At 52.5% G+C, this 26,368-nt stretch overlaps 3 protein-coding genes across 4 annotated transcripts; 2 read left to right on the top strand and 1 right to left on the bottom strand.

Annotated features, from left to right (window-relative positions):
• The first annotated feature begins 795 nt into the window (after window positions 1–795).
• On the top strand, window positions 796–12,885 carry Lrrc59 (leucine rich repeat containing 59). 2 transcript variants are annotated; one of them, XM_021239906.2, is made up of 7 exons: window positions 796–1,129; window positions 3,370–3,429; window positions 4,931–5,089; window positions 5,281–5,385; window positions 7,695–7,767; window positions 10,228–10,512; window positions 11,102–12,885. In XM_021239906.2, exons 1-7 carry the CDS (start codon window positions 1,025–1,027, stop codon window positions 11,347–11,349), a joined length of 1,035 nt encoding a protein of 344 aa, XP_021095565.1. In that variant the 5' UTR covers window positions 796–1,024; the 3' UTR covers window positions 11,350–12,885. The 2 variants fall into 2 exon arrangements, with proteins under 2 accessions (XP_021095565.1, XP_004859744.1); XM_004859687.4 differs by having other exon boundaries at window positions 10,228–10,401.
• Window positions 12,660–20,189, bottom strand: Eme1 (essential meiotic structure-specific endonuclease 1). The gene is made up of 9 exons (XM_004859688.4): window positions 20,059–20,189; window positions 17,551–18,314; window positions 17,341–17,468; window positions 15,326–15,412; window positions 15,109–15,230; window positions 14,798–14,918; window positions 14,481–14,596; window positions 13,457–13,646; window positions 12,660–13,293 (listed from the first exon to the last, which is right to left on the bottom strand). The coding sequence occupies exons 2-9, from the start codon at window positions 18,287–18,289 to the stop codon at window positions 13,117–13,119; spliced, it is 1,680 nt and encodes a 559-aa protein (XP_004859745.2). The 5' UTR covers window positions 18,290–18,314; window positions 20,059–20,189; the 3' UTR covers window positions 12,660–13,116.
• On the top strand, window positions 20,105–26,368 carry Mrpl27 (mitochondrial ribosomal protein L27). The gene is made up of 4 exons (XM_004859684.3): window positions 20,105–20,203; window positions 22,500–22,631; window positions 22,965–23,032; window positions 25,955–26,368. The coding sequence occupies exons 1-4, from the start codon at window positions 20,164–20,166 to the stop codon at window positions 26,159–26,161; spliced, it is 447 nt and encodes a 148-aa protein (XP_004859741.1). The 5' UTR covers window positions 20,105–20,163; the 3' UTR covers window positions 26,162–26,368.

Here is a 26,368-nt window from a genome sequence, read left to right on the forward strand (position 1 = left end):
CCCCGCTAAGCCAAGCTCTGTCACTCTGATCTCTGGCACTGCCAGGGCCCCAAGGAAGGCTGTGGAACTCAGCCTGGGATTCGCAGTGGTCAGGGGAGGTTTCCCAAAGGATGAGGTGTCAGCCAGGAGGAGAGGGTGGGTGGGGAAAGCTGGGCCATCCTAGGAGAGGGAAAGATATGAGAGCTGCACCAAGTCCAAGGAGAGGGGCCCATGTCCTAGAGGTAGCCGGGTGTTTGAAGGATTTCAAGCTGAGACTTGGCCAGTTTTCTAGAGAGATCATGGAAGTTGGTTGTGGTGGCACACGCCTGTGATCCCAGCACTTGGGAGGCTGCGGCAGACAGGCCCAGTTTGGGCCAGCCTGGACTACCCGGCCTGGAATACATAGCAAGACCCTGTCTCCAAAAAACCAAACCAAATCAACGAAATAAGAAAGTTCATGAGACCTGGGAGAGGTGGAGGGGAGAGAGGGAGACCCGGCTGAGACAGAGAAGAGAGAAATCTAGGAAATGGACTGTGATTTGGGGGTTAAATACAGGGAAGGCAGCGATTCTGGAGGACATCCAGCTTTTGCTCCTAATCCAGGAGGAAGAGGATGACGTGGTGAGGTCAGTTTTGGTCTTCTAGTGTCCAATCTCGTGCCATTCCGCCGCTGGTGTCAGGCCACTGGGGAACGGCCAGCTACCTCTGCGGACCTACAGTGTCCGGCCGGGAAGCGCGGTGCAGTGACCTCTCCTGGGCGCCAGGGGGCGAGCGCACCCGCGCCGGCCGCTCTGGCCATCATTTCTCGGTGGCCACGGAAGGTGACGTGGACACGGAAGTGGTCGTCGCTGCGGCGGCACCGGTGGGAGCGGGGCTTGGGCTTTGGAGTGCGGCCGGCGGGCGGGCAGGAGTGGCCTCGCAGCGGCGGCAACTAAGCGCAGGGGTTGTCCGTTGGGTCCCGGTCCGCTGAGCCGACCACGGCCTCTGAATCCCGCACGCCTGCCCGTCGGAGCCCGGAGCCAGGGCCCGCTCAGCCGGCGTCACCATGACCAAGTCGGGTAGCAAGGGCGGGAACCTCCGCGACAAGCTGGACGGCAACGAGCTGGACCTGAGCCTCAGCGACCTGAATGAGGTCCCCGTCAAGGAGCTGGTCAGTACAACTCCCACGAGGCCTAGAAGCCCCTGCGTGGGCTGCTTCCAGTCCCGAGACTCAGTTTCCCCATCTTTAAAACAAAGTGGCGGGACGGACGGCCTCCCCGGGGAGGCCGCGTTCGGCCCCAGTGTTCTGGGATGTACACGTGTCACTTTGGCGCAGTTCCAGGAGACGGGGAAATGGATCTGCTAGTCCGGCCTGGGCCCAGAATGAATCTGTCCTTCCTTTGGGGACTTTGCCAGCGCCCTGCTCCGTGCGGGACCCCGAGCAGGAGCCCGCCGAGCGGTGGTTGCAGAGGATTCGAGAATGAATGAACGACTCGGGCCTGGAGACGTAGGCCCTTCTGCTAGGCCTGGGTGTGGCTCGGAACCTGGCTTTTCTAGGGAGCTGGCGCTCCCAGCTGGCTGCCCCAGGCGGTCCCAGGCGGCGATCCTTGCAGAAAGTGAAATCTCATTCCAGCCAAGCTGAAATCTGGGAATTCCGCCTGTCGAGCAGCCGAAAAGCGGAGACCCCTGGGAGATCACACGCCCAGTTAATTGCAAACGTAGAGCTGAATCCCATATTCTTGCTTTTCCAAACCGAAATCCCAACCTCCACCTCACCGGCTGGCCTCACTTTGGATGACCTATACTTTCCTTACTGCCTTTAAAATTACATTTGCCCTTGGCACTTGGCCTAGTTCGCCTGCCACCGCCACCAGGACTGAGTGTGGTAGAATGGGATTCCCAGTTCATATCCCAGCTCCGTTGCCCAATTGCTGAGTGCCCTTGGCAAGTTAACCTTTATGCTTAGATTTCCTCACTTTATAAAATGGAGCCAGTAGTACCCATCTCACACACTGATTGATAGGATTAAAACTGTAACGTAATGTAAAATGCCTGGAAGGTACCGGATGCCCATAGATGGAGAGGTTATCATGCTATTTTTCTCATGGTAGAGTCTAAAAAATTTTTTGTTAGTCTTTTTTTTTTTTTTCTTTTGGTACCGGGGATCGAACTCAGGGACCTTGCGCTTTGGAGGCAGGTGGCAGAACCACTGAGCTAAATCCCTGGCCCTTTTGTTAGTTTTTTGAGACAGGCTCTTGCTGCATAGTTTAGGCTGGCCTTGAACTCAGTGTAGCCCAGGCTAGCCTGGAACTTGAGGTGATCCTCGTGCCTCAGCCTCCTGAATGTTGGGATGACAGGCATGCACCATCATGCTGGGCTCCGAAACTTTTTTTAGGTGGTCAAACTATACTCTTAGGACTTCCTGGCGGTTGAGAATTCGAGTCACCCTAACTGAATGTTTGCTTTCTTTCCCCCATGGGAGGAGGGCAGCCTTGTTTCAGTCCTGGGCTAGAACTGATGCCTGAAGCTGGTTACTCCAGGCATCTGGTCCGCACAGCGCTGTCCCAGGAGGGAAAAGAGTCACCTTTGCAGCCTTGGCCACCCAGGGAAAGAGCCAGTGAGGGCCTCACCCGCACTCACCGGTCTCTTCAGCCTCGAGGTACCCGCCCATGTGGGTATCAGGGGCCTTCTCCTAGGAGGCCCTGCGCAGGGGAGAACCAGATTGCAGAGCTTTGTAAGATGCAAGCCCTGGCCTGAAACCTAAGGCGTATGCCAGAGAAAATTTTAAAAGTGCTATGGGGAATTTCTTAAGATTTGATGTGTTTTCCTGTCCTGGGTGTTCCACAGCCAAACCCCTCCTCTGCATTTTTTTCTTAAATCATGGTTGACTGGCTCATTTAGCCTCTTACCCTCAGGAATATTATACCTTCAGTGTCTTTTTGGGGGGTTACTGGGGGTTAAACTCTAGCCCTGTTTTTGCTCACGTGGGACATGAATTTGTGAACCTCCTGCCTCAGCCTCCCATAGTGCTGAGATTACAGGCATGGGCTACTGCGCCTGGCTTGCTGTTTTTTTTTTGGTACCGGGTCCTTGCGCTTGCGCAGCAGGTGGTGAAACCACTGAGCTAAATCCCCGGCCCTGTTTTTTTTTTAAGGCAGGGTCTTGCTATGTAGTCCAGGCTGGCCTTAAACTCACTATGTAGCCTAGCCTGGTCTCAAACTCAAGGTGATCCTCCTGGCTCTGTCTCCCGAGTGCTGGGATTATAGGCATGTGCCAGCACGCCGAGCCAGTGCTGTTTCTTAAAGGCCTTTCCTGATCATGGGAAAACTTTGTGGAAAATGCTTCTTTAGCAGGTGTCGATGAATCGTTCCAGGTGTTGGTTTGAAATGTTTTTCTCACCTCCGTCTTTAGGCTGCGCTTCCAAAGGCTACCATACTGGATCTTTCCTGCAATAAACTGAGCACTCTGCCGGTGAGTTTGTGATGAGACTCCACCTGGAGCCCTGGATGGGGCTCCTTCCATTCCCGGGGTGTTCCTGGGGTGTGGTAGAGGGTCCTGATGGTATGGTTTCAGGACAGGCCTTCAGGCAGGCCCCAGCCAGTAGTTCTGTGTTGGAGGGGAGGGTGTTGAGAGGGAAGGGAGTTGAGGTCCAGGCCTCATTGTTCAGAACAGCAGGAAAGTCCACAGGATGCTGGCTGAGTCACTGGGCTCATTTTTTTCCCCTGCTTTATAAGTTGCTCTGGATTCCAGGGAGAAAGCAAATGCTCCCTGGAACCTCCCCGTCCCCCGCCCCCCATGCTGTGTCTTTAAGGAGGGGAAAGTGAGTGAGTGACATTATCAACTACCTCACCATTTTCCTCCCAGGCAAGGACTTGAATTCCTTGAGATTTGCTGCTTTTCTCTTAAGCACATCCAATCTGTGCTTGATCCTTTGAATTTTTCTTTTCTATTTTTCTTTCTTGTTTTTGTTTATTTATTTTCTTTTTTGTTTGTTTGTTTGTTTTGTTTTTTTGGCACCGGGGATTGAACTTGGGACCTTGCACTTTCAAGGCAGGTGGCAGAACCACTGAGCTAAATCTTCGGCCCTGTTTATTTATTTTCTTGAGACAGGGTCTCACAATGTGGTTCAGGCTGGCCTTGAACTCACTATGTAGTTTGGCCTGGTCTCAAATTTGCATCGACTCTCCTGCTACAGCCTCTGAGGGCTGGGATTATAGACGTCCACCACCATCCTGGCCTTTTGATCTATCTTTTGCAGCTTCTCCTGGTTCTCCTTTTGCTGTTCCTGTAGAGACACTGGACCCTTTGGGCCCCAGCAGTGCTCTGTCACTGTCAAGTGCTCACCTGCTGTCACTGTCAGGGTTTCCACCCCTCACTCTTGCAACGCCTTACTGATTCCAGGGTAGCTTCCTCTTGGACTCTGGCCCAAGGCCCCAGTTGAGCGGCTGGCAGTCTGCACTGGGTCATTAGAACGTGGCTTTCAGTATTCGCCTGCGCCCTAGCGGTTGGTAGCATCTTCACACAGCTCATCAAAAGCTATTTCTGACATCAAGAAGCCTCCAAGGTCCCCACTTCTTCCCGAAGATTCACACCTATCCGCCTTGCCTATCCCTCAGCACCCCGGTGTACTCTCCAATGTGTGTGGCCTCTTGCCTGTCCTGATGACTTCCGTGTCCTTGGCTGCAGAGCCTGTGGCATCCCCAAGGCCTTGGAGGACATGAATGGTGGTACCAAGCTGAGGTGGTACCGGAGGCTGAGTGTCAGGGTTTCTGGGTTTGTGCTGAAGGAGACCAGGTTATGGTAGGATGGGTACAGCCACTCATTTATTATTATGGGTACAGCCACTCTCTCACCTGAACAAAGTGCTGTGCTAGGTGCTCCAAGTCACAAGACTGAGTACTCAAGGTGGGCTGGATGGTTTCAACAGAGTGCTCGGGCCCCGGCTCAAGCATCCCCTCTTCTCTGATCCTAGTCGGATTTCTGTGGCCTCACGCACCTGGTGAAGCTGGACCTCAGCAAGAACAAGCTGCAGCAGCTGCCGTCGGACTTTGGCCGCCTGGTCAACCTCCAGCACCTGGATCTCCTGAACAACAGGCTGGTCACCCTGCCCGTCAGCTTCGCACAGCTCAAGGTGACACGCCCTGTGCCAGGGTGGGATGAGGGATACTGGAGTGGGCCGAGGAGGGGTCACACTGTCCCCTGCCTTCACCTGTGGGCCCGCCTCAGATGCTCCTCCCATGGAGGAGCTTTGTTCTTGCTCTCTTGGCTCCCCTTCAGGGCCTGTGTGTGCTGGGGCTCAGCTGGCTCTCTCTGGCCCTCTAGAACCTGAAGTGGCTGGACCTGAAGGACAACCCCCTGGATCCTGTCCTGGCCAAAGTAGCTGGCGACTGCCTGGATGAGAAGCAGTGCAAGCAGTGTGCAAACAAGGTGAGCCTGCTCCCAGGTGGCCCCACCATGTGCTCCCCCAGGAGCTCCCTCTGCCTCCTCTTGTTTTTTTGCTCCCAGGGCTCTAGCAGCTCCGTGGTGGTTAAAGCACTAAGGTTTCTGGGAAATCAGCCTTGCCTGGCAGCACAGGCCTTTGTGTCAGAGGTCGGGCAACACTGTCTTGGCTGCACGGCCCTGTTGCCCTTTTTAGGAAACTGGGACTCGCATGCTCCAGGGTGGCTTGATGTTGACAGCTGCTTACGGGGACAGGAGGGCTGGGGACTCTGGCCTTTCCAGCAAGCTCTCCACACCAGGGTGGGGCTCAGTTATTGAAGGAATTTTGATAAGGGTGTTAAATTTGTAGCTATAAAAGACAGGCCCTGCCATATGTGGCATTTGTTTGGTTACACCTGGGTCATGTGACACAGGAGTGAGGACTAAAGGTGCCACACAGGGCGATGTTGCTGGTGGCCAGGAACCACGACGCTGCCCTGCTCCTTGAGGATGGCCCTCTACCATCTCTCGGGCCCTGGCTCCAGCCGCTTCCCCTCCAGCTTCAGAGCAGATTGTCACTTCCACTGGGCACCAGATGGCTTCCTGGGCTGTCAGGACTGTGTGAACCAGGTCCGCAGTGTGTCTAGGACAGCGAGCAGACGTTCAGTGTGTGCCTGATGGGGACTCGTGTGAGTCTCAGAACCTTCACCCACGAAGAGTTGCTTCTGTGGCTCGCCCTCTACCCTACCCGGTGGTACAAGAACCCATGCATGCTGGGACTGGTGGTGCACGCCTGTAATCCCAGTACCCAGGAGGCTGAGGCAGGAGGATTGCCAGAAGTTCAAGGCCAGCCCTGAACTACATAGTGAGACCCTGACTTAAAAAATAAAAACAACAAACTATTCTGTGAGGCTGGAGCTTTGAACCTGTGCTGCCCTTGCCATGGCGCTTGGCCTTCCTCCAGACCCTGAGCAGCCCTCACCCCGGTTCCTACACATGAGGGCCGAGCAGCCGTTTCTATCAGCTTGGCTCCCTGGGGGGTGACGTGATGGCAGCAGGCTCCAGACCTGGGTTTCTCAGGACGGAGCTCCTCGTGGCTTCTGCAGGGAAGTCCTGCTCCTGAAGCTCTCTTTCCAATGGCTACATGCATACCTGAGGTTCTGCAGGAAGAGAATTATGTTTGACCCAGGCATAGTGGCGCATGCCTATGATCCTAGCACTCAGGAGGCTGGGGCAGGAGGATCGTCTTGAGTTGGAGGCCAGCCTGGGCTACATAGTGAGACCCTGTCTTAAATAAAAGAAAATAAGACAGAATTACGTTTGAGCACACACATGCTGCAGTAAGATGTATTTGCTGTCTTAGAATAGTCTGAGTTCTCTGTCTCCTGTAACAAAGCGGAGTGGTGGGGCAGCAGCTTCTCTTGAGCTGGTGGGTGCAGGGTCTGCGCTGGGCAGCCACGCCATTAACCCGAGCCATGTTCCTAGGCAGCTGGGGAAGTGTGGTGCCTGTGCTGCATGTCAGGACTGGGCTCGGAGGGTTCAGTCACTGGCAAGGCTGAAGTCAGGGCCAGAGTCGGAGTGGTGCGGGGCTTTTGCCTCTTCCCCCGGCCATGGTGACAGTGTTTTTGTACCTCTTTGCAGTGAGCCAGGCTCCCCCAGGTGCTTGCTGTGCTCCTTCCTGCCATGTGCTGGACAGGTCCCTGCAGGCCCTGCCCCGCTGCCCTCTGACCTGGGCGCCCACCCATGGGCAGCAGTTCCTACCCTTGGGTGCCAGGTTCATGACTGAGCTGCTGAAGTGGTGAAGTGACAGCAGCCTCTGCTGAGTCTGCAGTCAGAGGAGGGGATGGGGTAACCAGAGTGGGGAGGAAGGCTGGGCCTGGGGCCTCGGCACTGCTGGGGGTGTCTCAGGTCACACATGGGAGGTCGTTGTGCATGGCAGAACATCTTATTTTCCTGTCCTGGGCACTGAACCCAGGGCCTTGCGCAAGCTAGGCACGTGCTCTACTACTGTGCTACATCCCAGCCCTTTTGAGATAGGATCTCACTAAGTTGCCCAGACTGGCTTTGAATTTGAGATCTTCCTGCCTCAGCCTAAGTGGCTGGGATGAGAGGTTTGCACTGCCAATGGCAGAACTTTTCACAGATTCCAGTCAGCATTGTGTTTCACACAAAAAAGATTTTGACAGCTTTAATGAACTGGGTTTGTGACTTAAATTTGGTACAGTAATGTAGGACACAAAGATAGGAAACTCCACAGCTGTGTTGCCTGGGGCCTTGGAGCTCTGGGACCCTGAGCGGAGCATCTCCTGTCCCCATAGGTGTTACAGCACATGAAGGCCGTGCAGGCAGACCAGGAGCGTGAGAGGCAGCGGCGGCTGGAAGTGGAGCGAGGTAGGTGGCCATCCCCCTTCTAGTCCTCTCTGTGGTCCTCACCAGCCTGCGTGCTGGAATCCACAGGGTGCTGCTAAGTACAGTGTGGGCCGGACAGTCAGTGGGGACAGCATCGCTGTGTCCAGTGACTCCAGAGTGATAGCCACTACCCGTCCTGTGTCTGGAACCCTAAGCATTCAAATGGGATGTGGCTAAAGCAAAGCCCTGGTCCCCTTCAGCCCCCCATAGGAAATCACAATCCCCAGACTCAGGCTGAAGTAGGAACAATCTCCGTGATTCCCATCCTGTTTTTTGTTTGTTCAGTTTTGGACACGGTCTCGCTATGTAGTTCACACTGGCCTACAGCTTACAGTGATCCTCCTGCCTCAGCCTCCCAAGTGCTGGGATTACACTGTGCCCACGATGCCTGGCTTCCTTTCATCTGTTGTTCCCACCTCCAGTCTGTTGTGTGACTGTCTCCACCCCCTCTGAAATAAGTCCCCATCCTATGGACTCCCTCAGTGTCTGCTGCTGTCTCCACAGACCCCTGCTCTGTACTCCACAGACGCGGGGCCTATTTTCCCTGTGCTGGGATCAGAAACGGCGCATGTGGCAGGCGAGGTCAGCGCCCCTCTGAGCTGCACACCCAGCCCTGGGGGAGCTTTTCAGACATCAGCTTAAAGCTGACCCCTGAACCGGGGATGAGACACAGGCTCACTGACGGCCAGTGGGCCCATGCCCCAGCCCTGTCCCCCGCAGCAGGGCAAGGGTGTCCTTCACGCTGCCACCACACCTCTACTGTCACCTGGGCTCTGTTGCTGGCTGGAAGCTGCACTTGTCCCCTCCACTGAGGCGTCTGGGTCCGAGGGAGGCATCAGGGCCTCTCTGAGCCCTGGCTGATCTATGAGCGCCTGACCCAGGGCTGTGTGACCGGAAGAGGGATGCGCCACATTTCTTCCGGCGTGGCCACCAGGCAGGACACGCCTGCGTGAGTTTGCAGTGACCCTGCTCTCGCTCCTTGCCCTCGGCGGGGTCCTCCAGGCTGGGTGTGGCCTGGCCAGTTTGCACACAAGCAGGCCCGAGGAAGCTGGACACACAGTCCTGCTGCTCCGCAGAATCAGGGCTCATATAGGCTTCTAAGCCCTAAGGGGACCGCTAACCACCGTTCTGTGGCATTCTGCCTTTGGAAAAGTGTATCTCAGGCCTCCAAATAACCGACTTGGAAATGCATTTTTAGAACCCAGTAATTTGGAAGTTGGCCACTACGTGTAAACAGATTTGAGTTGCTGAGCAAATCTGTTCTTTACAGAGATTCCCGAGTTAAAGTTGGGAGTTCGTTCTGACAAACTGTGTTACTTCTTAGAAAAACCTGGTGGTTGCCTCTACCCCTAAGTGTGACCGCTCCTTTCTTCTCACTTGCCCCCTCCCAGTGCCAGGCTCATTTCTGAGGCTCCGGAAGAAAGGAGTCAGGTAGAATCAACACCTGCATTGTTTCTTCTCTTAGCTGAGTCCTAGGAGGCTGTCAACTGTTCTGCTTTCTTTTGTTTTGCTTTGTTAGGGTCTTAGCTGGGCATGGTGGTACATGCCTGTGATCCCAGCACTGGGAGGCTGAGGCAGGAGGATTGAAAGTTCAAGTCCAGCCTGGGCAATTAGTGAGACCAGGTCTCAAAATAAAAAGTAAAAAGGTTAGAGATGTAGCTAAGTGCACAGGCCCTGGGCTCAGTCTCTAGTACAGAAACAGACAGGGTCTTGCTATGTTGCCCAGGATGGTCCTGAAGTCCTAAGGTCAAGTGACCCTCCCACCTCAGCCTCCCGAGTGCTGGGACTGCAGGACCAGGCCACCGTGTGGAGCAGGATCTGCCTTTGAGTCGGTACCTGGAGGGATGCCAGGCTTATTATCCCTGCCTCCTCTCCTAGGTGCTGTACTTTCACCCTGATCTCTCCTGCTCATTGCCCTTCTCTCCTCTTGTATTTGTGATACTGGGATCAAGGCCAGGGTCTTGTGCCTGCCAGCTAGTGCTCTACCTCTGAGCTATACCACAGCCCATGCATTTATTTGAAAATTTTGAGACAGGGCCTTGCTAAGCTGCCCAGGCTGGTGTCAAATTTACCACCAGACTTCTGTCTCAGTCTCTTGGGTAGCTGGGATTACAAACATGTGCCACTACACCTGGCTTTTTCTTTTCTTTCTTTCCTTTTTTGTGGTATTGGGGATTGAACCAAGGGCCCCCATCTTCAGTGCCTTTTTTCTTTATTTTGAGATTGTTTTAACAAGCAGCCCAGGCTGGGTTTGAACTTGTGATCCTCCCGCCTCAGCTTCCCAGAGTGCTGGGGAGACCACACCTGGCTGCTTTCACTACATTATTTCTTAAGTGGCCCCTGGGATATGGGACAGAGTAGCCAGATCCACACTAAGCCACTTGGGGAAGCAGGCTGTGGGGGCAGGAGGGGAGCAGTCACTTTTGGGGGTTTCTGTTGCAGAAGCAGAGAAGAAGCGGGAGGCCAAGCAGCGAGCAAAGGAAGCTCAGGAGCGTGAGGTGCGGAAGCGGGAAAAGGCGGAGGAGAAGGAGCGGCGGAAGAAGGAGTATGATGCCCTCAAGGCCTCCAAGCGGGAGCAGGAGAAGAAGCCCAAGAAGGAGGCAAATCAGGCCCCGAGTAAGTTGACTCGGCACTGCAAGGTTCCTGCGCTGTCACTGAGTGATGCACAGACCACTGTCAGACCAGTCGGACTTTCCCGCCTGGGAGCAGCACGGCAAGGCCCAAGGGGTGAGGTGGTCGGTGACGAGAGCCCTGTTCCCCGTGACCACCGATGGCAGCAGGGTGTATTCAGCAGGGTGGGGTTCAGTGTCAGCAAGTCCTCCCCACCTGCACCCAGCAGCTCTGAGGGATCTGCCATCAGCAAGGAGAGCTCATGACCCTAGGGACTGAGCCGCCAGGCACACACAGCCAGGGTTCGGTTCCACTGAGGTCTCTGGGGATCTCAGGGAGACGATGGTTATGTTTCAGTCTCTGGAGAGCAGGTTTCTGGGGTTTTCTGTTTTGTTTTAGTTTCTGGCCGGTATTGGGGATTGCATGCGGGGGTTTACCATGGAGCTGCACCCCCAGCCCTTTTGAGTTACCCAGGCTGGCAGTAAACTCCAGGCAGTCCTCCTGCCTCACCCTTGAGGGTTGGGGTTACAGATGTGCACCACCACTCCCAGCAAGGAGAGCAGTGTTTAAGAGCTTTGATATTTCCCTGCAGGGTCTGAGGAAAGGTAGGCGGCTCTGCGTGGAGGAGATGCATGTGCGTAGTGAACAGCGGGTCTCCTTACACTAACGGAACTTCTTTTGTCCACTGTGACTCTTGTCCTTCCAGAATCCAAGTCTGGCTCCCGTCCCCGCAAGCCACCACCCCGGAAGCAGGCTCGGTCCTGGGCTGTGCTGAAGCTGCTGCTGCTGCTGCTGCTGTTGTGCGTGGGGGGTGGGCTGGTCGCGTGTCGCCTGACGGCGCTGCAGCAGCAGCCACTGTGCGCCACCGTGAACACCATCTATGACAACGCTGTGCAGGGGCTGCGCCGCCACGAGATCCTCCGGTGGGTCCTGCAGCCTGACTCTCAGCAGTGAGCCGGAGCAGCCGCTGCATCTCCCGGCCTCGGAGCTTGGATTCCTATGGAATTGGGTTCTGCTGGACACAACCTCTTTAGCATCAGACCTACCTGCCGTCATCCATGGCTGCCGACTGGTACTTGAGGCCTCCTCTTGTAGGACTTCTTCATTCCCTAGTCAGGGCTCCCTGGAGGGAGGAGGAGGAGGAACGGGAGGTGGGGGAGTGACCTGCATGCCTGAAGGAGTAGGCTTGGGCGGGGAGAGAACAGCCTTTTCTAGTTATTACTGAAGCTGTCTAAAGGCAAGGCGCATTTCTACTAAATGGTCAGCTGTCACTACATTTATACTTTTGTATGTCACAACCCTTTCTTTCATTCCTCCCCCCGGGGAACCGGGGCAGATCGGGAGTCAGTGTGTTGCTGGGGACCAGGGGACATTGTGAAGCAGATTCAGCCTAAGTTGGGGGAGGGCGCACCCATTTCCTTAGGACCTCAGACCCTCAAGCATCTCAGTGAGTACAGAATCCGGCAGTGAATGGCACTTCCCCACCGTCAGTCCAGCTGACGCTTGCAGGCAGAGAAACCGAGGCCTTCCAGGACTCGCCTGCTGTCTCCCCACTGTTCTGAGGCAGAATGGACTCCCACTCTCATTCTTTATTTCCTTTACATCATTTGGCCTCCTTTATAAATAATATCCTATGAGAACTGAAGCCCTGCCGGAATTCTGTCTCAGCCAAGTGCAGACTCACAGACACAGTAGACAGGTTCGGCCCTCACAGTAGAGCTCCAGCACTGGGGTCTCGGGCAGCCCCTGGGGTGGGGGGAGTCCTGCCCCTTCCCGTGTGGCTCCAAGCAGTGACTGACTGCTGGGGAGCATGGAGCCAGCACGGTCTGTGACCCTTCCCGAGGGCTGTGTGACCACGTACCTCAAAGGCAACCTGAAAACTCAGCTTTCGAAGACACTGAGGCTTAGAACTGTGGGTCTGGACATCTAACGGGAGGGGAGGAGTGGATGGGACAGGAAGTGAAGGGAAACAAGCAGCGTCCTGGGGGTGGCAGGTGGTGCACACTGCAGACAGTGCATGTGAGGGCAGCAAGGCCCAGCAGCCGCGTGAGGGTCAGAAACAACCGCCTGGTGCTTGCTGCACTCCTCTCCGTGGAGGGAGCAAGACCGTGTCACAGTCGAGAGACAGAGCAGGGTCCAGCTTTTCGATATAGTGGCCCCTGAGAGCTCTGATACTGGAAGAAAGGACTTTTCTCTCCTCCCCGGGTAGCTCTGCCACATAGGTCCACACCTTACTCAATCATTACATTCCTTTAGTCTTCCTCCAAGCTCCAGGGCCGTGGGTCCACACGCTTTATTGAAACTAAACACACAATGCATATGATGAAGTTGTGGAAACAGAAGTCAGCCCAGTCAAGTTCCTGGCTGGTCGAGGCAGCTCTGTGGCTGAGCCCAGCCACGCCAGCCGCAGGCTAGTGTTCACTCAGACTTCAAGATTTGATGCTGTTTCTTTGGGATTTCTACAGTTATTAAATCTGTGTCCGAGTGGTCTGTCTGTGTCTTTTCATCCTGAGAGCTGGCAGGGCAGCTGGTTTTGCTGGGAAAGGACCAATAAGCAAAGGCAGGTGCCGGTGTTGACCTCTGCCCTCAAACATGGAGACTTGGACAGGAGGACGAAGACCAGCTATACCAGCCTCGTGCCCTGGGATGGGCTTCCCGTCTCGTTTCAAGGTTGGGGAGGTGGAAATCTGCTGCTGTCATCCTTGTCCCTGTGGGCTGGCGTCAGTCAGCGCTGTCCAGAGAGAGATCTGGCTGCAGAGCAGTCATCTGAAGATAGATGCGCCTGGACAGGTCTGGGCCAATGCGGCGGGAGGTGGCTGTCACGCCCACCCCGCGTCGCACCTGGATGTCTGCCAGCAAGTTCTGGCGTTCTTGCTCCGAGACACACCGCCGATAAGCCTGAAAGCAGGAAATGACCTCTTCATGCTGTAGCAATTCAGTCACCTCTTGCCCATAAGCTGGGAGGGTGGGAGGCTCGGGTTGGGGGATGAGAGCCGGTCTTCCCTCTCTGGGGCCCGCCCGCTGTGGACACAGTGCTGAGGGACCTCCTGGAGCAGCATACCTGCACCAGGAGCTGTGGTGAGGGGTAGGCATCCACCACAGCACTGGCCATATCCAGGCTGACCCGGTTCAGCTGCTGAATCTGTCTCCTCCAGACCAGTGCGAGTCCCCTGCCGGCACGGTCCACCTTCAACCCTCCTGCCCAGTCGCTCTCCAGGCAGAAGGAGAAGCTGGTTTCATCTCGGAGCTTCCTGCAAACAGCACAGCCTCAGGATGAGCCGCTTGTTAGTCCTATACCTCTGCCACTTCAATGGGGCTTGCAAAGGCCCCTCCCCCAGCCTGGAGGTGCACTTGGTTACATCTGGCCCATCTCAGCCTTTGGGGGTTTGGGTGCTCACCTGTTCCTAAGCATACTGCTATCTGTGGATTCCCTTAAAACTAAACCTTATAGGAGAAGACACCAAATCCTTTTGCTTTCCTGATGAGGTTGTCCTGTCCTGCAGTAGACCCGAGGGACTGGGTCTGGAGTCTATCTGGTCCTCACTTGTTAGAGCTTAGACAACTCAATGACCTCAGTGAAGCCTTAGCAACCTCCAGTCTAAAATAAGGGGTTGGGGGGCCAGGGATTTAGCTCAGTGGTTCTGCTGCCTGCCTTGCAAACACAAGGTCCTGAGTTCAATTCCCAGTACCTCCCCGCCACAAAATAAAATAAGGGGCTGGGACAGGATGGTCTCTGAGGCCCCCTATTATATAAATTCTGAGTATGAACAATCCTTGAACCAATCCTTGACATTTGCTTTCCCAGGGCTTATTTCCCTGTAGTCTAACCTGTAATGAATGCACCGGGCCACCTGACCCCGAGAACCCAGCTCCAACCTGCACAATGTGCACAAGCTAAAAAATGATTCACGGGGACCGGGTTTGAGGGCTCTGCCAGGAATCCCCAGCAGAAGATGGCTGATTGGGCCTTAAGAGAAGTGACAATGGGTGGCTTTGGTGTGGAGGGGAAAGGGACATTCCCTGGTCCCGGAGCCATGGCCGAAAGCAAGGCTCAACAAGGAGGCTGGCCTCACTGGGATACTCACTTGAAAGGCACCTCAGCCACGGCCTTTGTGACCGAGCAGGCGAAGTCAGCCAGCTCCTTCCAGCTCTGCACGATCTGGACCTGGGCTTCTGTGTGTAGCTGCAGATCCACCAGTGCCTGGAAACCCGAAGGCCAAAAAGGCCTGGAGAGTGGAGACTAGCCGGAAGTCATTCTCACCCCACCCCTGTGCTCCCTCTTGGGCCTGGTTGTCCATGTGGTGCCAAGGCAGAAAGCATCTAGTGCGCATTTTCTTGTCTTCATAGCAACTCTGGTTGATGACCAGTGAGTGACCCTGCCTCAGGATCAGGACGTTCTTACCTCTTCCACATCCACCCTGGACACTGAGGACGCCATGCTAGACTTTCGGAGTCGCTGTTGCTTCTCCCTGGCTTGTTTATTTGCCGCTCCCTGTTTCCCTTTCCTGGGAGGATTCTGAGCCCTGGAGCAGGGAAGGAAATCAAAGGACAGCAGCTCCAGGCTGAACTGGGGAGGAAGAGTGGAAAAGCCTGTGCCACAGGGCTTTGCTGGGGACACCATCTGGTAGAGTGATTCACAGTGGGGGTGACTAACCTCCCCTGTTGACCCTGAGGCCACCCCTTTTAACACCCAGTCTCAGGAAAAACCCAAACCTGAAGCATTTCTCCTGATCCACAATCACTAGGGACAGAGCTTTCCCTCCTGTCCTTGCTGTGACATCAGTGACGAAGCCCTTGAGTGTTTTCTTCCCATTCTCGCTGCTGCCCGGGCTTCCCTGTTGGCAGGGCCAGAAGTGAATTAATGCTGGCTCCCTACTAAGAGTAGGCGCTCTGCTCCATGTCACGGCCCCCACCCTCTGGCCCTGCTCACCTGCTTTAAGTTGCAGATCATGGACACAAAAGCCTCTGCCAGGAGCAACACCAGGATTGCCGGCTCCTCCACCCAGGCCTCTTCATCCTGCCCAGGACCCAAAACCCAGTCCCAGGAGGGAGGTCAGCAGGGATGGAGCCTGCAAGGGCCCGGGTCAGCTCAGCGAGTCCACTCCCCGACCCTGGTGCGTGACCCTCCTTCTTGGGTAAAGTCACAGTGGCAAGAAACAACCACCCCACCTTCCCAATCACGTGGCCCAACTCAGTCACTGCACCCCAGACATGCTGAATACGGAAGGATGACCACACCTAGGGTGCAGCTCACAGTGCAGTGCTTGCCTAGCATGCGTGAGGCCCCGGGTCCCATCCCCAGCAGCACTAAAAAGAAAGGAAAGAGAAGAGAAACTCAGCAAACTGAAAGGAGTTGAAAAGCAACTGCTATAGCAGGGAGGGGTGGTGGAAAGACTGGAGATGTTAGTACCTGCACCACCATCCACAAGGAATGTAATCACTGTGTTCTGCAAACATGGACTAATAAACACTTAAAACAATTTTTTAAAAAGCAGGGCCGGGGATTTAGCTCAGTGGTTCCAGTGCCTGCCTCGAAGCGCAAGGACCTGAGTTCGATCCCCAGTACCAAAAGAATAAAACAAAATAAAATAAAATAGGGCCAGGGATTTAGCTCAGTGGTTTCGCCGCCTGCTGCACAAGCGCAAGGACCCGAGTTTGATCCCTGGTACCAAAAGAAAAAAAAAAAAAGAAAAAAAGCAACTGTTTTCCTTGCATTTTGAAGAAGGGAACAGGGGGAACACATAATCACTGTGGCTCTGAAGGCAGGTGCTAGGAGCCAAGTGGCCCTTACAAACGCAGAGGTCTAGAGCGATGAAGAGCCACGAGCTTCGACTGTGACAGCACCTCCTCTTCATCACAGCTGGGCCACAGTCAAAGCCAAGGAAGCTTTGGGGCCAGGGAGCTGGGGGGCACAGCATGGTGGGGTGATTGCCCGGTGGGACTTCTCCACAAAGCTTTCTGACTGGGTCCCTGTCAGCAAAAGCCAGAGCCCCAGGACAGCAAAGTGTGGGTGGCAGGAGCTTTGGATTCTAGCTCCAGCTCTGATCCTGACTCAGGTTTTTAGCCTCATGGAGCCCACGTCCACACCTGTGACATTTGGAGACTCCCTGCCTTGCAGGATAACTGTGACAGAGACACAGGCAAGAACCCGGAAGTGCCCAGAAAGGCTAAACTGCTCTGTGAAGACAAAGGTTTCCTGGTACTCTAAATAAAGTGGTTAATAGTCCTAAATTACTTAAAAATAAAAAACAGAGGAGCCAGGCTAGGTCTGGTGGTGTAGGCCACCATCACTCTGGGAGGCTGAGGCAGGAGGATAGCAAGTTCAAGCCCAGCTTGTGCAACTTAGCAACTTAGTGAGATCCTGTCTCAAAATTTAAAAAAAAAAAAAAAAGTTAGGGATGCAGCTCAGTTTGAAAGCCCTAGGATCAATCCCCAGTATGGAAAAAAAAAATTCTTAATGTCTCATCTCTAAACTCTTAGAGGTGAAGCCACTGGATTCATGGAGGCAAGGTATTACAGGCACAGGAAGTGAGCCTTGGAATGGGAGAATGGGAGAAGCAGGTACTGTGTGCCTACCGGGTGCTGGTGCCGGGAGCTCAGGGCCCACCGGAGGGGACTGAACGTGATCTGACAATGTCCTCACTTTATCCCAGGCAAGGGAGGCACAATGTTCTGTGACAGTGTGTCCAGGGGCACAGCATGAAGCCACCGAGCTGGGCTCAAACACGGGCCCCCATTCCCAAGGCTCAGGGAGAGGAATCTGACACCATTTTCTTCCCCTTCCCTGCCCAAGGAGGGAATCTCCACAGACTTGAGGCCACCCTGAACTACAACAAGACCCTGTCTCAAGAAAAAAAACAAACAAACAAAAAATAAAAATACAAGATTGATCTTATAATTCTAAGGGGCCGAGGAGGAGGAGAGCCTTCACCAGAAAAGCCCTACCTCACCGGGCCCTGCCCTTCTCCTCCATGTGACACTGCGAGGCACAGCCTGTGCTTTGATGACACAGTGGCACTCCATGGACTGCAGCGCTCCGAGGAGCTGGCCCCCGCCTTCCATCTGCAAAAGCTCTGCAACACAAGGAAAGGGCCAGTCAGTGGGTGGCTGGGACGCAGGCAGCATGGCTCAGGGCGAAGACAGAGGCAGGAGAACCTGGGTCCAGTGCCACAACGATGTGCTTCAAGCACTCCTCTGGCCGCTGGGCCTTTAGCCTGCTGACCAGCGCCGCCTTCTTCTTGCTCTCCTGCTGTCCCAGGGTACTTTCCTTCCGGCTCACTAGTTTCTGCGAGGCTCTCCTCTGGCCCTTCTGACTGTGCTTGGCTCTCTTCTGAGCAGGGGCAATGCCAGATTTTGTTTGGGTTCCTGCCAATCCCTTGCTCTGGACGAGACAGGTGGACCCGGGTGCTGGGGGGTTATGGCACGAGAAGCCCAAGCTCTGGGCCTGGTTATCTGCTGCACCCCACTTGGAGTTGTCACTGAGGGGAACACCGGAGACCTCGGGGAAGGATGGTATTCCCCAGTCACATGATGTTCCCTCATTCTGATGATCCTTGACACCTTCACCCGAGGGGCTGGAGGCCTTAGGGCTCAGCTGCCTGTGTGTCAGAAACTTACATTTAAGCCGCCTGGCCAGGGGAACAAGTTCCTCCTCTTCCTCGCTCCCACTGCTCAGCTCTCGGAGCAGCTCTGCCCTGGTGGGAGTGACTGGCCCTGGGGATGGCGGTTGGGAGGCTTTGGAGTCTGAGGTGTCCACCATGATGATCCTGCCGGCCCTGGGAGGCTGCCTCCTCTTTGCTGAAGACGGTTCCTTCTTCAGGAAGGGAAATGTTGGCAACTCCTCGGAATCACTCTCACTAGAATCCAGTGAGAGCGACGGCTTGGTTAGAGCCATCACTGCGTGTTGTTGAAGTAATTACCTAAAAGGATAAAAAGAGATGAGACACAGGAGTGCTCAATTTGGTCCTCTAGATGCATTTTTTGTTTTTGTAGTACTGTGCATAGAACCCAGGGTCTCCCACACAGTAGGTAAGCACTCTAGTGCTGGGCTACATCCCTAAGCCTTTAAAAAAAATTTAAGAGATTCAGGGTAAGTTGCCCAGGCTGGCCTCAAACTTGTGATCCTCCTGCCTCAGCCTCCTGAGTGCTGGGTTTACAGATGTATGCCACCATGCCTAATAGTTACAAAATTGTTTTTTTTTTTTGGTACTGGGGACCTTGTACTTGCCAGGCAGGCGGCGGAACTACTGAGCTAAATCCCTGGCCCTACAAAGTTTTAATGGAAGTAGTAAGGAGACTCACCACCACCTCCTTGTTGATATCTGCATTTGAAATGAGATTTAGCTCAGTGGTTTCACTGCCTGCTGCGCAAGCGCAAGGACCCAAGTCTGATCCCCGGTACCAAAACAAAACAACCCCCCCCCCCCAAACTGAAGTATCAACCTTTTAAAAACTTGACATACAGGGCCAGAGATTTAGCTCAGTGGTTCTGCCACCTGTCTCGAAAGCACAAGGTCCCAAGTTTGATCCCTGGTACCAAAAAAATAAAAAATAAAAAGAAAGAAAGAAAAACTTGACATACAATTTGGATAATGTTCATCATTTTAAACAGTTTATCTCTCTCTCTTTTTTTCAGTACTAGGCATTGAATACGGGGGTGCTCTACCACTGAACCATATCCCCAGCTTTAAAATTTAAAAAAAAATTTTGAGACAGTGTCTTACTAAGTTACCCAGGCTGACCTCAAGCTTGCAATCCTCCTGCCTTAGCCTCCTGAGTAGCTAGGATCACAGACACGTGCCATCATGCACAGCCTAAGATGCACAGTTCAGGGGCTGGAGGTATAGCTCAGTGGAAGTACTTAGTATATACAAGGCCCCAGATTCAATCCCCAGCACTGCAAAAACATTAAAAAAAAAAAGTATGGTATAATTTTTTTAGTATATTCACCACCACTATTTAATTCCAGAACATTTTTATCACCTCAAAAAAGAAATCATAGCCAAGCATGGTAATGTATGCCTGTAATCCCAGAACATGGGAGGCTGAGGCAAGAGGATCGCTGGGAATTCGGGTCCAGCCCAGGCTACATAGTGAGTTCAAGGCCAGCCTTAACTACAAAGCGAGACCAAAAAAAAAAAAAAAGAAAAAAAGAAAAGAAAAGAAACCCTAGTCACTAAGCAGTCATTGTCCATTCCTTCCTTCCCCCAGGCCCTAACAAGCAAAGATCTACTGTCTCTATGGATTTGCCTATTCTGGCTATTTCATATAAATGGAAACATACAATATATGGCCTTTTGTGACCGGCTTCTCCCACCTAGCCTTCTGTACTATTCCATTGTACGGATCTACCATGTTCTGCTTGTCCCTTCATCACTTGATGAACATTTCGTTTCTCTCCCTTTTGGCTATGATGAATAATGGTGCTATAAGCAATTCACTGCACATTTCTGCGTGGCCACTTAAGTTTTCTGTGTATATGCCAGGCAGGGGGCCTCATCCCTGTCCCCTCCCTGGACCTCGGGTGACTCCTGCAAAACCAGGCAGTGGGACAAGCGGGACCCTCTGAGGCCGGCGGTCCGTGGCAGGGGTCCCCGGTCATCACGCCCCTGCGAGGCGGTGCTCAGGACGCCAGCCTCGACCTGCAAAAGGTCCATGACCCACCTACAACTTCTCACGCCACTCTTTCAACGGCCACAAGGGACCCGGAAGCAGATCTCCCGGTAGCGGAAGTAGACTTTCCAGACCGGAAGCGCCCGGGAGGCAAACATGGCGGCATCGGCGCTGGCGCTGAGGACACGCGCAGCTGGTAATGGGATGCCGTAGCTATTGCGGGACGCACCGGCGGGGAGGCCGGGGGGTAGAAGTTGATCCCCGTGGATGACCCTGGATGCATGGAGGGGGTTGTGGGGAGGCACCCGAGAGTTGAGGGGCCGTTGTCGGCCTTCACGTGACGCGTCCGGGGCGGAGCCGCGGGAGGAGGTTGGAGGTGCGCGAGTCTTCCTCCGCCTCGGGAGCTCAGGCCACTTCCGCTTTGTGGGTGATTGTGGGTTCCACCTGCTTATTGCTACGTCTGGGCTCAGAAAGATTACCTGTTCATTTAACAGGTTTAGGCTTGTCTTTGTGGATGTTCACTCTATCAGCAAAAAACATAAGGACAGGTTTTCAGCCTCAGCACACTAGATAAGCCCCTAAGCACATAAAAATAAAATAGTTGGAAATGGTGAAAATTCTGGTGAAAGAAAAAAAATGGGTTTGTGTCTTTTTTAAAGTGGATGGTCAGGCAAGTCCTCTTAGATAAAACCTGAGTTAACACCTAAAGGAAGAGAGGAGGCCTGGCCTTTTGCGGGGGACAGGAGAATAATTTGATCCAGTTTTATATTTTATGGTGCAAACTATTGATCTTATATAAATTACAGGGGCATGGACTGAGGATGTAGCTCAGAGGTTGAGCATCTGCTTAGCATGCAGGAAGCCCTAGGTTTGAACCCCAGTACCGAAAAAAATAATAAATGGGTCGCACTGGGTGTGGTGGCACACACCTGGAATCCCAGCATTCAAAAGGATCACTGCACATTTGAGCCCAGGCTAGCCTATATAGTGACATTAAGGCCAGCCTAAACTATATAGGAAGATTCTGTCTCAAAAGATTTTTTTAAAAAATAAAGGTGGGTAGTAATGGAAACGAAACCACATAGGAAGCTCTGAAGATTAGTGATTTAGCCAAGATATTAGTGGTGGCAGTAGATATACTCCGGGCCTATTTTGGAGCTAGAATCCACGGAGCTTGCTGATGAATTGGATATGCAAGGTGAGCAAAGAGAATCCACAGTTTCTTGGTTTCTGCCTGAGCAGCTGGGTAAATCTAAGCACCATTTACTTTGAAGTGAAAGATGGGCAGTTGGGAGAAGAGTAGAGATTTAGAAGTGAGACCATGTAGATCGAGCAAACTGCTCAGTAAGTAAAGGAAGAGATGTGTAAAGGTAGGTGGAGCCTGATGCTGGGTACTTAATGGGTTGTCTCTGAGTTCACTCTGGTCCTTCATCGTCTCAGCTACTCCCTGTTCCCATGGAAACTTCAGAAATGTAGGTTTTGGGTACTCTGAACTTGGCTCCAGACACCTGCAAAGCTTCTCTAAGGACCCTGGTGTGCTCCTCCAACCATGGCTGTGTCTGGAGACCCTAAGGGAAGAACTGTCAACCCTGGGCTTGTCATACAAGTATGGGTCTTCCATGTCAGTATGAGTTTTTGTTCATTTTCCTTTTATAAAAAATTTTTTGTTCTAGGGATAGAGCGCAGGGAACCCTGATCTACATTTCCAGACCTTTTAATTTTTTTTTTTTTAAATTTTGAGAAAAGGTCTTGCTAAGTAGCCCAGGCGGGCAGTGAAGTTGCATCATTTTTGCCTCAGTCTCCCAAGTAGCTGGAATTACAATCACACACCACCACACCCAGCTCATTTTCTTTGTAAAAGTAAATGCCATTGAGCACTTTAGGATTAACATGGAGAAGTCAGATTAAACTCTCAGTTAAGTGTGTTGCTCTTGGTTGGCTCTCTGCCTGCTGGGCGTTGGGAAGAAAGCCGGGCCTTCTGAAACGACTGGGAGCCCTTTCTGTGTGCCAGGGTCTGGTGCTTTCTGCTTGAACCTCTCTGGTGTCCTGTGGTGGGGCTCCCTAAGTCTGGCCGGGCCCTTCCACGGGGCTTCAGGGTGAGTTGGGCCTTGGAGCAGGCCCTGGGGTATCCTCTTGTCTGTTTCTAACATTTGTGTGGTGGTGTTTCCCCTTAGCAGGACTCAGTGTGCCAGGATCCAGAGCACCTGACATTCATTTCTTTTTCACTGCTGTCCCCCTCAACCACACACATGCCCACATGTGCGCCCTCCTGCAGTGCTTCCATCCCGTATAACACAAAGAACGAACGAGTTGGCCCTCTCCACGGGAGAAGGCCGAGGACTTCCAGGCATTTCCTGAAAAGCAACACAGTGATATCTCTGTCCCATCCAGCATCTTTCTCACCTCCCCTGCCATCTCTCCGCTGAGCACAGGGGCTGAGATGACAGAGTCTGCTGGGGAGCCCCTCTGAGCAGTGTTTCTTCTCTCTACAGTCTCAGCCCTGTTGAGCCCTCCTCCGGCCACAGCTCTTGCAATCAGATGTGCATCCAAGAAAACAGGTGGCAGCTCCAAAAACCTCGGTGGAAAGTCACCAGGCAAACGTTTTGGCATCAAGAAAATGGAAGGTGAGGGTGTGCCTGCCTTCACACTACCCAGCTGCTCCAGCTTTGCTTAGAAGAGCAGGAGACCACACAGGCGCTGGCCTTGTACTGTGCTCAACTTGCCGTAGCATTTGGCTGTAGAGTGAAGGGCAGATGAGACCTGAGGAGGGCTGGGGGGCCTGGGGAGGAACAGGGAGGTGTGACCTTAGTCACAGAGACAGGCCCTGCTTACCTGGACATCTGCGAGGCTCAGCGGCTGTTGTGCAGCATTCGGGCTGTCAGGTTTCCTTGGTGCTTTGCTGGGCTGTCACGGTCCCTGGGGCTCTGAGTCAGCACACCTGTGGACTTCTCTCTTAGGTCACTACGTTCATGCTGGCAACATCCTTGGGACTCAGCGCCAGTTCCGCTGGCACCCAGGTGCCCACGTGAGTTGCTCTGTCGCCCCTTTTCTAGCATGACCCTTCCATGCTCAGGCACAGCAATAACAGTTGCATTTATTGCATGCCCACATATGCCAAGCGTGCCCTTTCCTGTGCCCACTTGTGTCATTTTTCCCACGTGTCCCTGTGAGGTGGGGGTCATCCCTGTTTTACATGTGAAGTGTTAGAGACCTTGATTGTGGCAGGCCCAGTGACAGCTGGGATCTTTCCAACATTAGATCATTGTATGTCCTAGGCCTCATTTTCTCTTCATTGGGAAATGGCAGTAAGTTATATGTGATAGATGGGGCAGTGCAGCTGTCTGAGGACTGAGGGGCAATTTGCTTTAGGTATAGTAATCTGACGATGGCAGAGTTCTTAGTGAAGACCATACATTTGTAGTTGTTCCTCTCCTTCCTTTGATACTGGGCATTGAACCCAGGGTGTTCTACCACTGAGCTACATTCCCAGCCTTTTTATTTTGAGATAGGGTCTCACTAAGTTGCCTAGGCTGGCTTTGAACTTGCAGTCCTCCTGCTTATCCTCCCAAGTCGCTGGGATTACAGGTGTGAACCACTTTTCTCAGTTTTAAATGTTTTATTTTATATTTATTTATTTAGTTAGCTACAGACAGGGTCTCACTGTACCTCAGGCTGGCCTTGAACTCACTGTGTAGCCCAGGCAGGACTCATACTCAGGGATCCTCCTGCTTCAGCCTCTTGAGTGATGGGATTATAGGCACATGCCTCCATGCCCAGTTTAAATGTTTTATTAATCTACCCTCTGAGTAGTATAGACTTTGTCTATTTATTTGGTACTGGGGATTGAACTCAGGACCTTGCGCTTGCCAGGCAGGCGGCGGAACTACTGAGCTATATCCCCAGCCCGACATTTTTATTTTTATGCTCAAAGGAAAGGAATTTTTTTATTCTAGTAGAATCAAATTCAATAATTTTTCGTCTACTAAAAAACATAAACAACAATAAGTATAGTGATTTGCTGGGGATTTAGCTTAGTGCCGCCACACCTGCCTGGTAAGCACAAGGTCCTGAGTTCAGTTTTCGGTACTGAAAAAAAAAAATACAGTGATTTGGGAGTCTGACTGTGGTTATGTTTTACCTTAGTATGGTGTTAGCCTGGTGTGTTTCTGACCCTCAGTTCTTAGAGGATGAGACACTTTGTGATTTCAGATATCTTTTGGACCTTAGGAAACTAATTTCAATTTATTAATTGCTAATTATTTCTAAGAATTTTCCTTTTTTTTTTGGTACCGGCTATCGAACTTGGGTCCTTGTGCTTGTGCAGCAGGTGGCGAAACCACTGAGCTAAATCCCTGGCCCTCTAAGAATTTTTCTGTTGCATAAAGTTCTCATGTAGTTGAAAGACAGCTTCAACTTAATAAAATAGAATTCAGTATGTGTACCAGAAATTAGATCTATGCCAGACATAAATTTTAGTTTCAGCAAGTTGGGGTTACTTCATGAGGTGGGGAAGTGCTTTGTTAAGATAGAACTATACTGTACTCTTCATGTTATTTTTAAATGTTGGTTTAGTTTTCTCCAGGTGTCTGTGTGTGTGTTTTGTGGTCCTAGGCACCAAGCCCAGGGCCTCATATATGCCAAGCAAGGACGCTACTACCAAGCCACAGCTCTAGCCTATCTGTTGGTAATTTTAATAGACATTAAAAGGTTGATAATAAACAATCATTATTTAAAAGATGCTAATTAGAAGATGTGAATTGATTATATTTGTAGTAGCTTGATCTTTTAGAATTTAAAAGGCATTGGCTGTGTGGCTGTGTTAACTCCTGGGACTTGCTGAAGTAATAACAAAGCCAACAGGTTTTTTTCTTCCTTTTTTTTTTATGGTACCGGGGATTGAACTTAGGACCTTGTGCTTGCCAGGCAGGGGTGGCACCACTGAGCTAAATCCCCAGCCCTAAAGTCAACAGGTTTTGACCTGGGTCATCATCTAAGCTGTATGTATGATTGTCACCTCATAATCCTAAAAGTAGTTAATTCTTTCCCCATTTTGGAGATGAAAATCAGAGACAATAGAGTACCTTGCTGAAGGCAGTGGGAAGTAGACTGCTGTGATCTGAATCAGCATCCTGGTTCCAGAGCCCAAGCTACTAGTCAGAGACAACACTAGTGCTTGGCTGCCCCGGTAGAAACTGCCACAGATCTAATCTCAAGTCCTGGAAGAAAAAAGTTAGTGTGTGCAGTTTAAAATCTGAACATACTGGGAGTCGGGGTTTAGCTCAATGGTTCTGCCACCTGCCCCGCAAGCGCAAGGACCAGAGTTCGATCTATCCCTGGTACAAAAAAAAAGAAAACCTGAACATAAGACATAGTTTATCCAACCACTTCATGCTCCATACTCAGGATCTGCAACACGGAGTTGGAAACTCCGGATTAAAGGAGTCGAGATACATGGGCTGGGAGGTGTTTACATCTGGGAAGCACTGTGTTAATATTAGCTATGTCTGTACTTACTGTTCTATTGGTATATGCATTACCCATTGAAGTGTTTATCTGTATTTTCTCAAGAGCCTAAGCTTTATGTAAGTGAAAATGTACATCAAGCTAGCATCTAATGTGACAACTTGAGTGTTTTTTAAGTCTCAGTAAAGCATGCTCCCAGGGCAATGGTTTGGGACACATTCCTGGGCCTGGTTTTAGGGCCTGTCCCGTGTGGCCTCTGACCAGCTGCATAGACAATGGTGGTGGGTGTCAGCCATCTTGGTCTGCACTTGATCTTAGCCAAAAGGCTGAGAAGCTCAGCCGTCTTGGTCTGACCAGGATTGGTGCTAGGCAGTGGGCAAGGGAACCTGAGTTGGCCCCAGGGCCTGTACCTGAGGACAGTCTGTCCTGAGGCCCTGGGACAGGCCACCTGGCACTCTGTCCAGCTGACCAGGTCTTGTTGCAGGTGGGCCTGGGGAAGAACAAGTGCCTGTATGCCCTGGAGGAGGGGATAGTCCGCTACACTAAAGAGGTCTACATGCCCAAGCCCACCGACCTGGAGGCTGTGGATCTGGTCAGCAGGCTGCCCAGGGGTGCTGTGCTCTATAAGACTTTCGTCCATGTGGTTCCTGCCAAGCCAGAAGGCACCTTCAAACTGGTAGCTATGCTTTGAAGTCCCGGTTGAGGCCACTGGACAGACTTGGAGCCCAAGTGACAGGAGAGGGTGACACCAGAAGAAATCAAGCGTTGGAGTCACAGCAGCCTTGAGGGAGCCGTCTGCTGGATGGTGACTTCAGGAGACTGAAGTGACAGTGGGAAACCCTTCGGGAGAGCGGGCCTGGGCCCAAATAAATCTAGCTGTTTGGGGACAGCATGCCTG

Source organism: Heterocephalus glaber, unplaced genomic scaffold, assembly GCF_053883595.1.
Source record: "Heterocephalus glaber isolate CG9 unplaced genomic scaffold, H.glaber_assembly_v1.0 deba00001773, whole genome shotgun sequence".
Lineage (NCBI taxonomy): Eukaryota > Metazoa > Chordata > Mammalia > Rodentia > Bathyergidae > Heterocephalus > Heterocephalus glaber.

Coding starts and splice junctions, on each gene's coding strand:
- Lrrc59 (XM_021239906.2), top strand. CDS start 1,025: ATGACCAAGTCGGGTAGCAAGGGCGGGAACCTCCGCGACAAGCTGGAC. Junction 3,430..4,930: donor ATAAACTGAGCACTCTGCCG/GTGAGTTTGTGA, acceptor CTCTGATCCTAG/TCGGATTTCTGTGGCCTCAC. Junction 10,513..11,101: donor AGCACGGCAAGGCCCAAGGG/GTGAGGTGGTCG, acceptor TTGTCCTTCCAG/AATCCAAGTCTGGCTCCCGT.
- Eme1 (XM_004859688.4), bottom strand. CDS start 18,289: ATGGCTCTAACCAAGCCGTCGCTCTCACTGGATTCTAGTGAGAGTGAT. Junction 15,413..17,340: donor GAAGGGCAGGGCCCGGTGAG/GTAGGGCTTTTC, acceptor GGTCCTGGGCAG/GATGAAGAGGCCTGGGTGGA. Junction 15,231..15,325: donor TGATCTGCAACTTAAAGCAG/GTGAGCAGGGCC, acceptor CCCTGCCAACAG/GGAAGCCCGGGCAGCAGCGA.
- Mrpl27 (XM_004859684.3), top strand. CDS start 20,164: ATGGCGGCATCGGCGCTGGCGCTGAGGACACGCGCAGCTG. Junction 22,632..22,964: donor TGGCATCAAGAAAATGGAAG/GTGAGGGTGTGC, acceptor CTTCTCTCTTAG/GTCACTACGTTCATGCTGGC. Junction 23,033..25,954: donor GCTGGCACCCAGGTGCCCAC/GTGAGTTGCTCT, acceptor GTCTTGTTGCAG/GTGGGCCTGGGGAAGAACAA.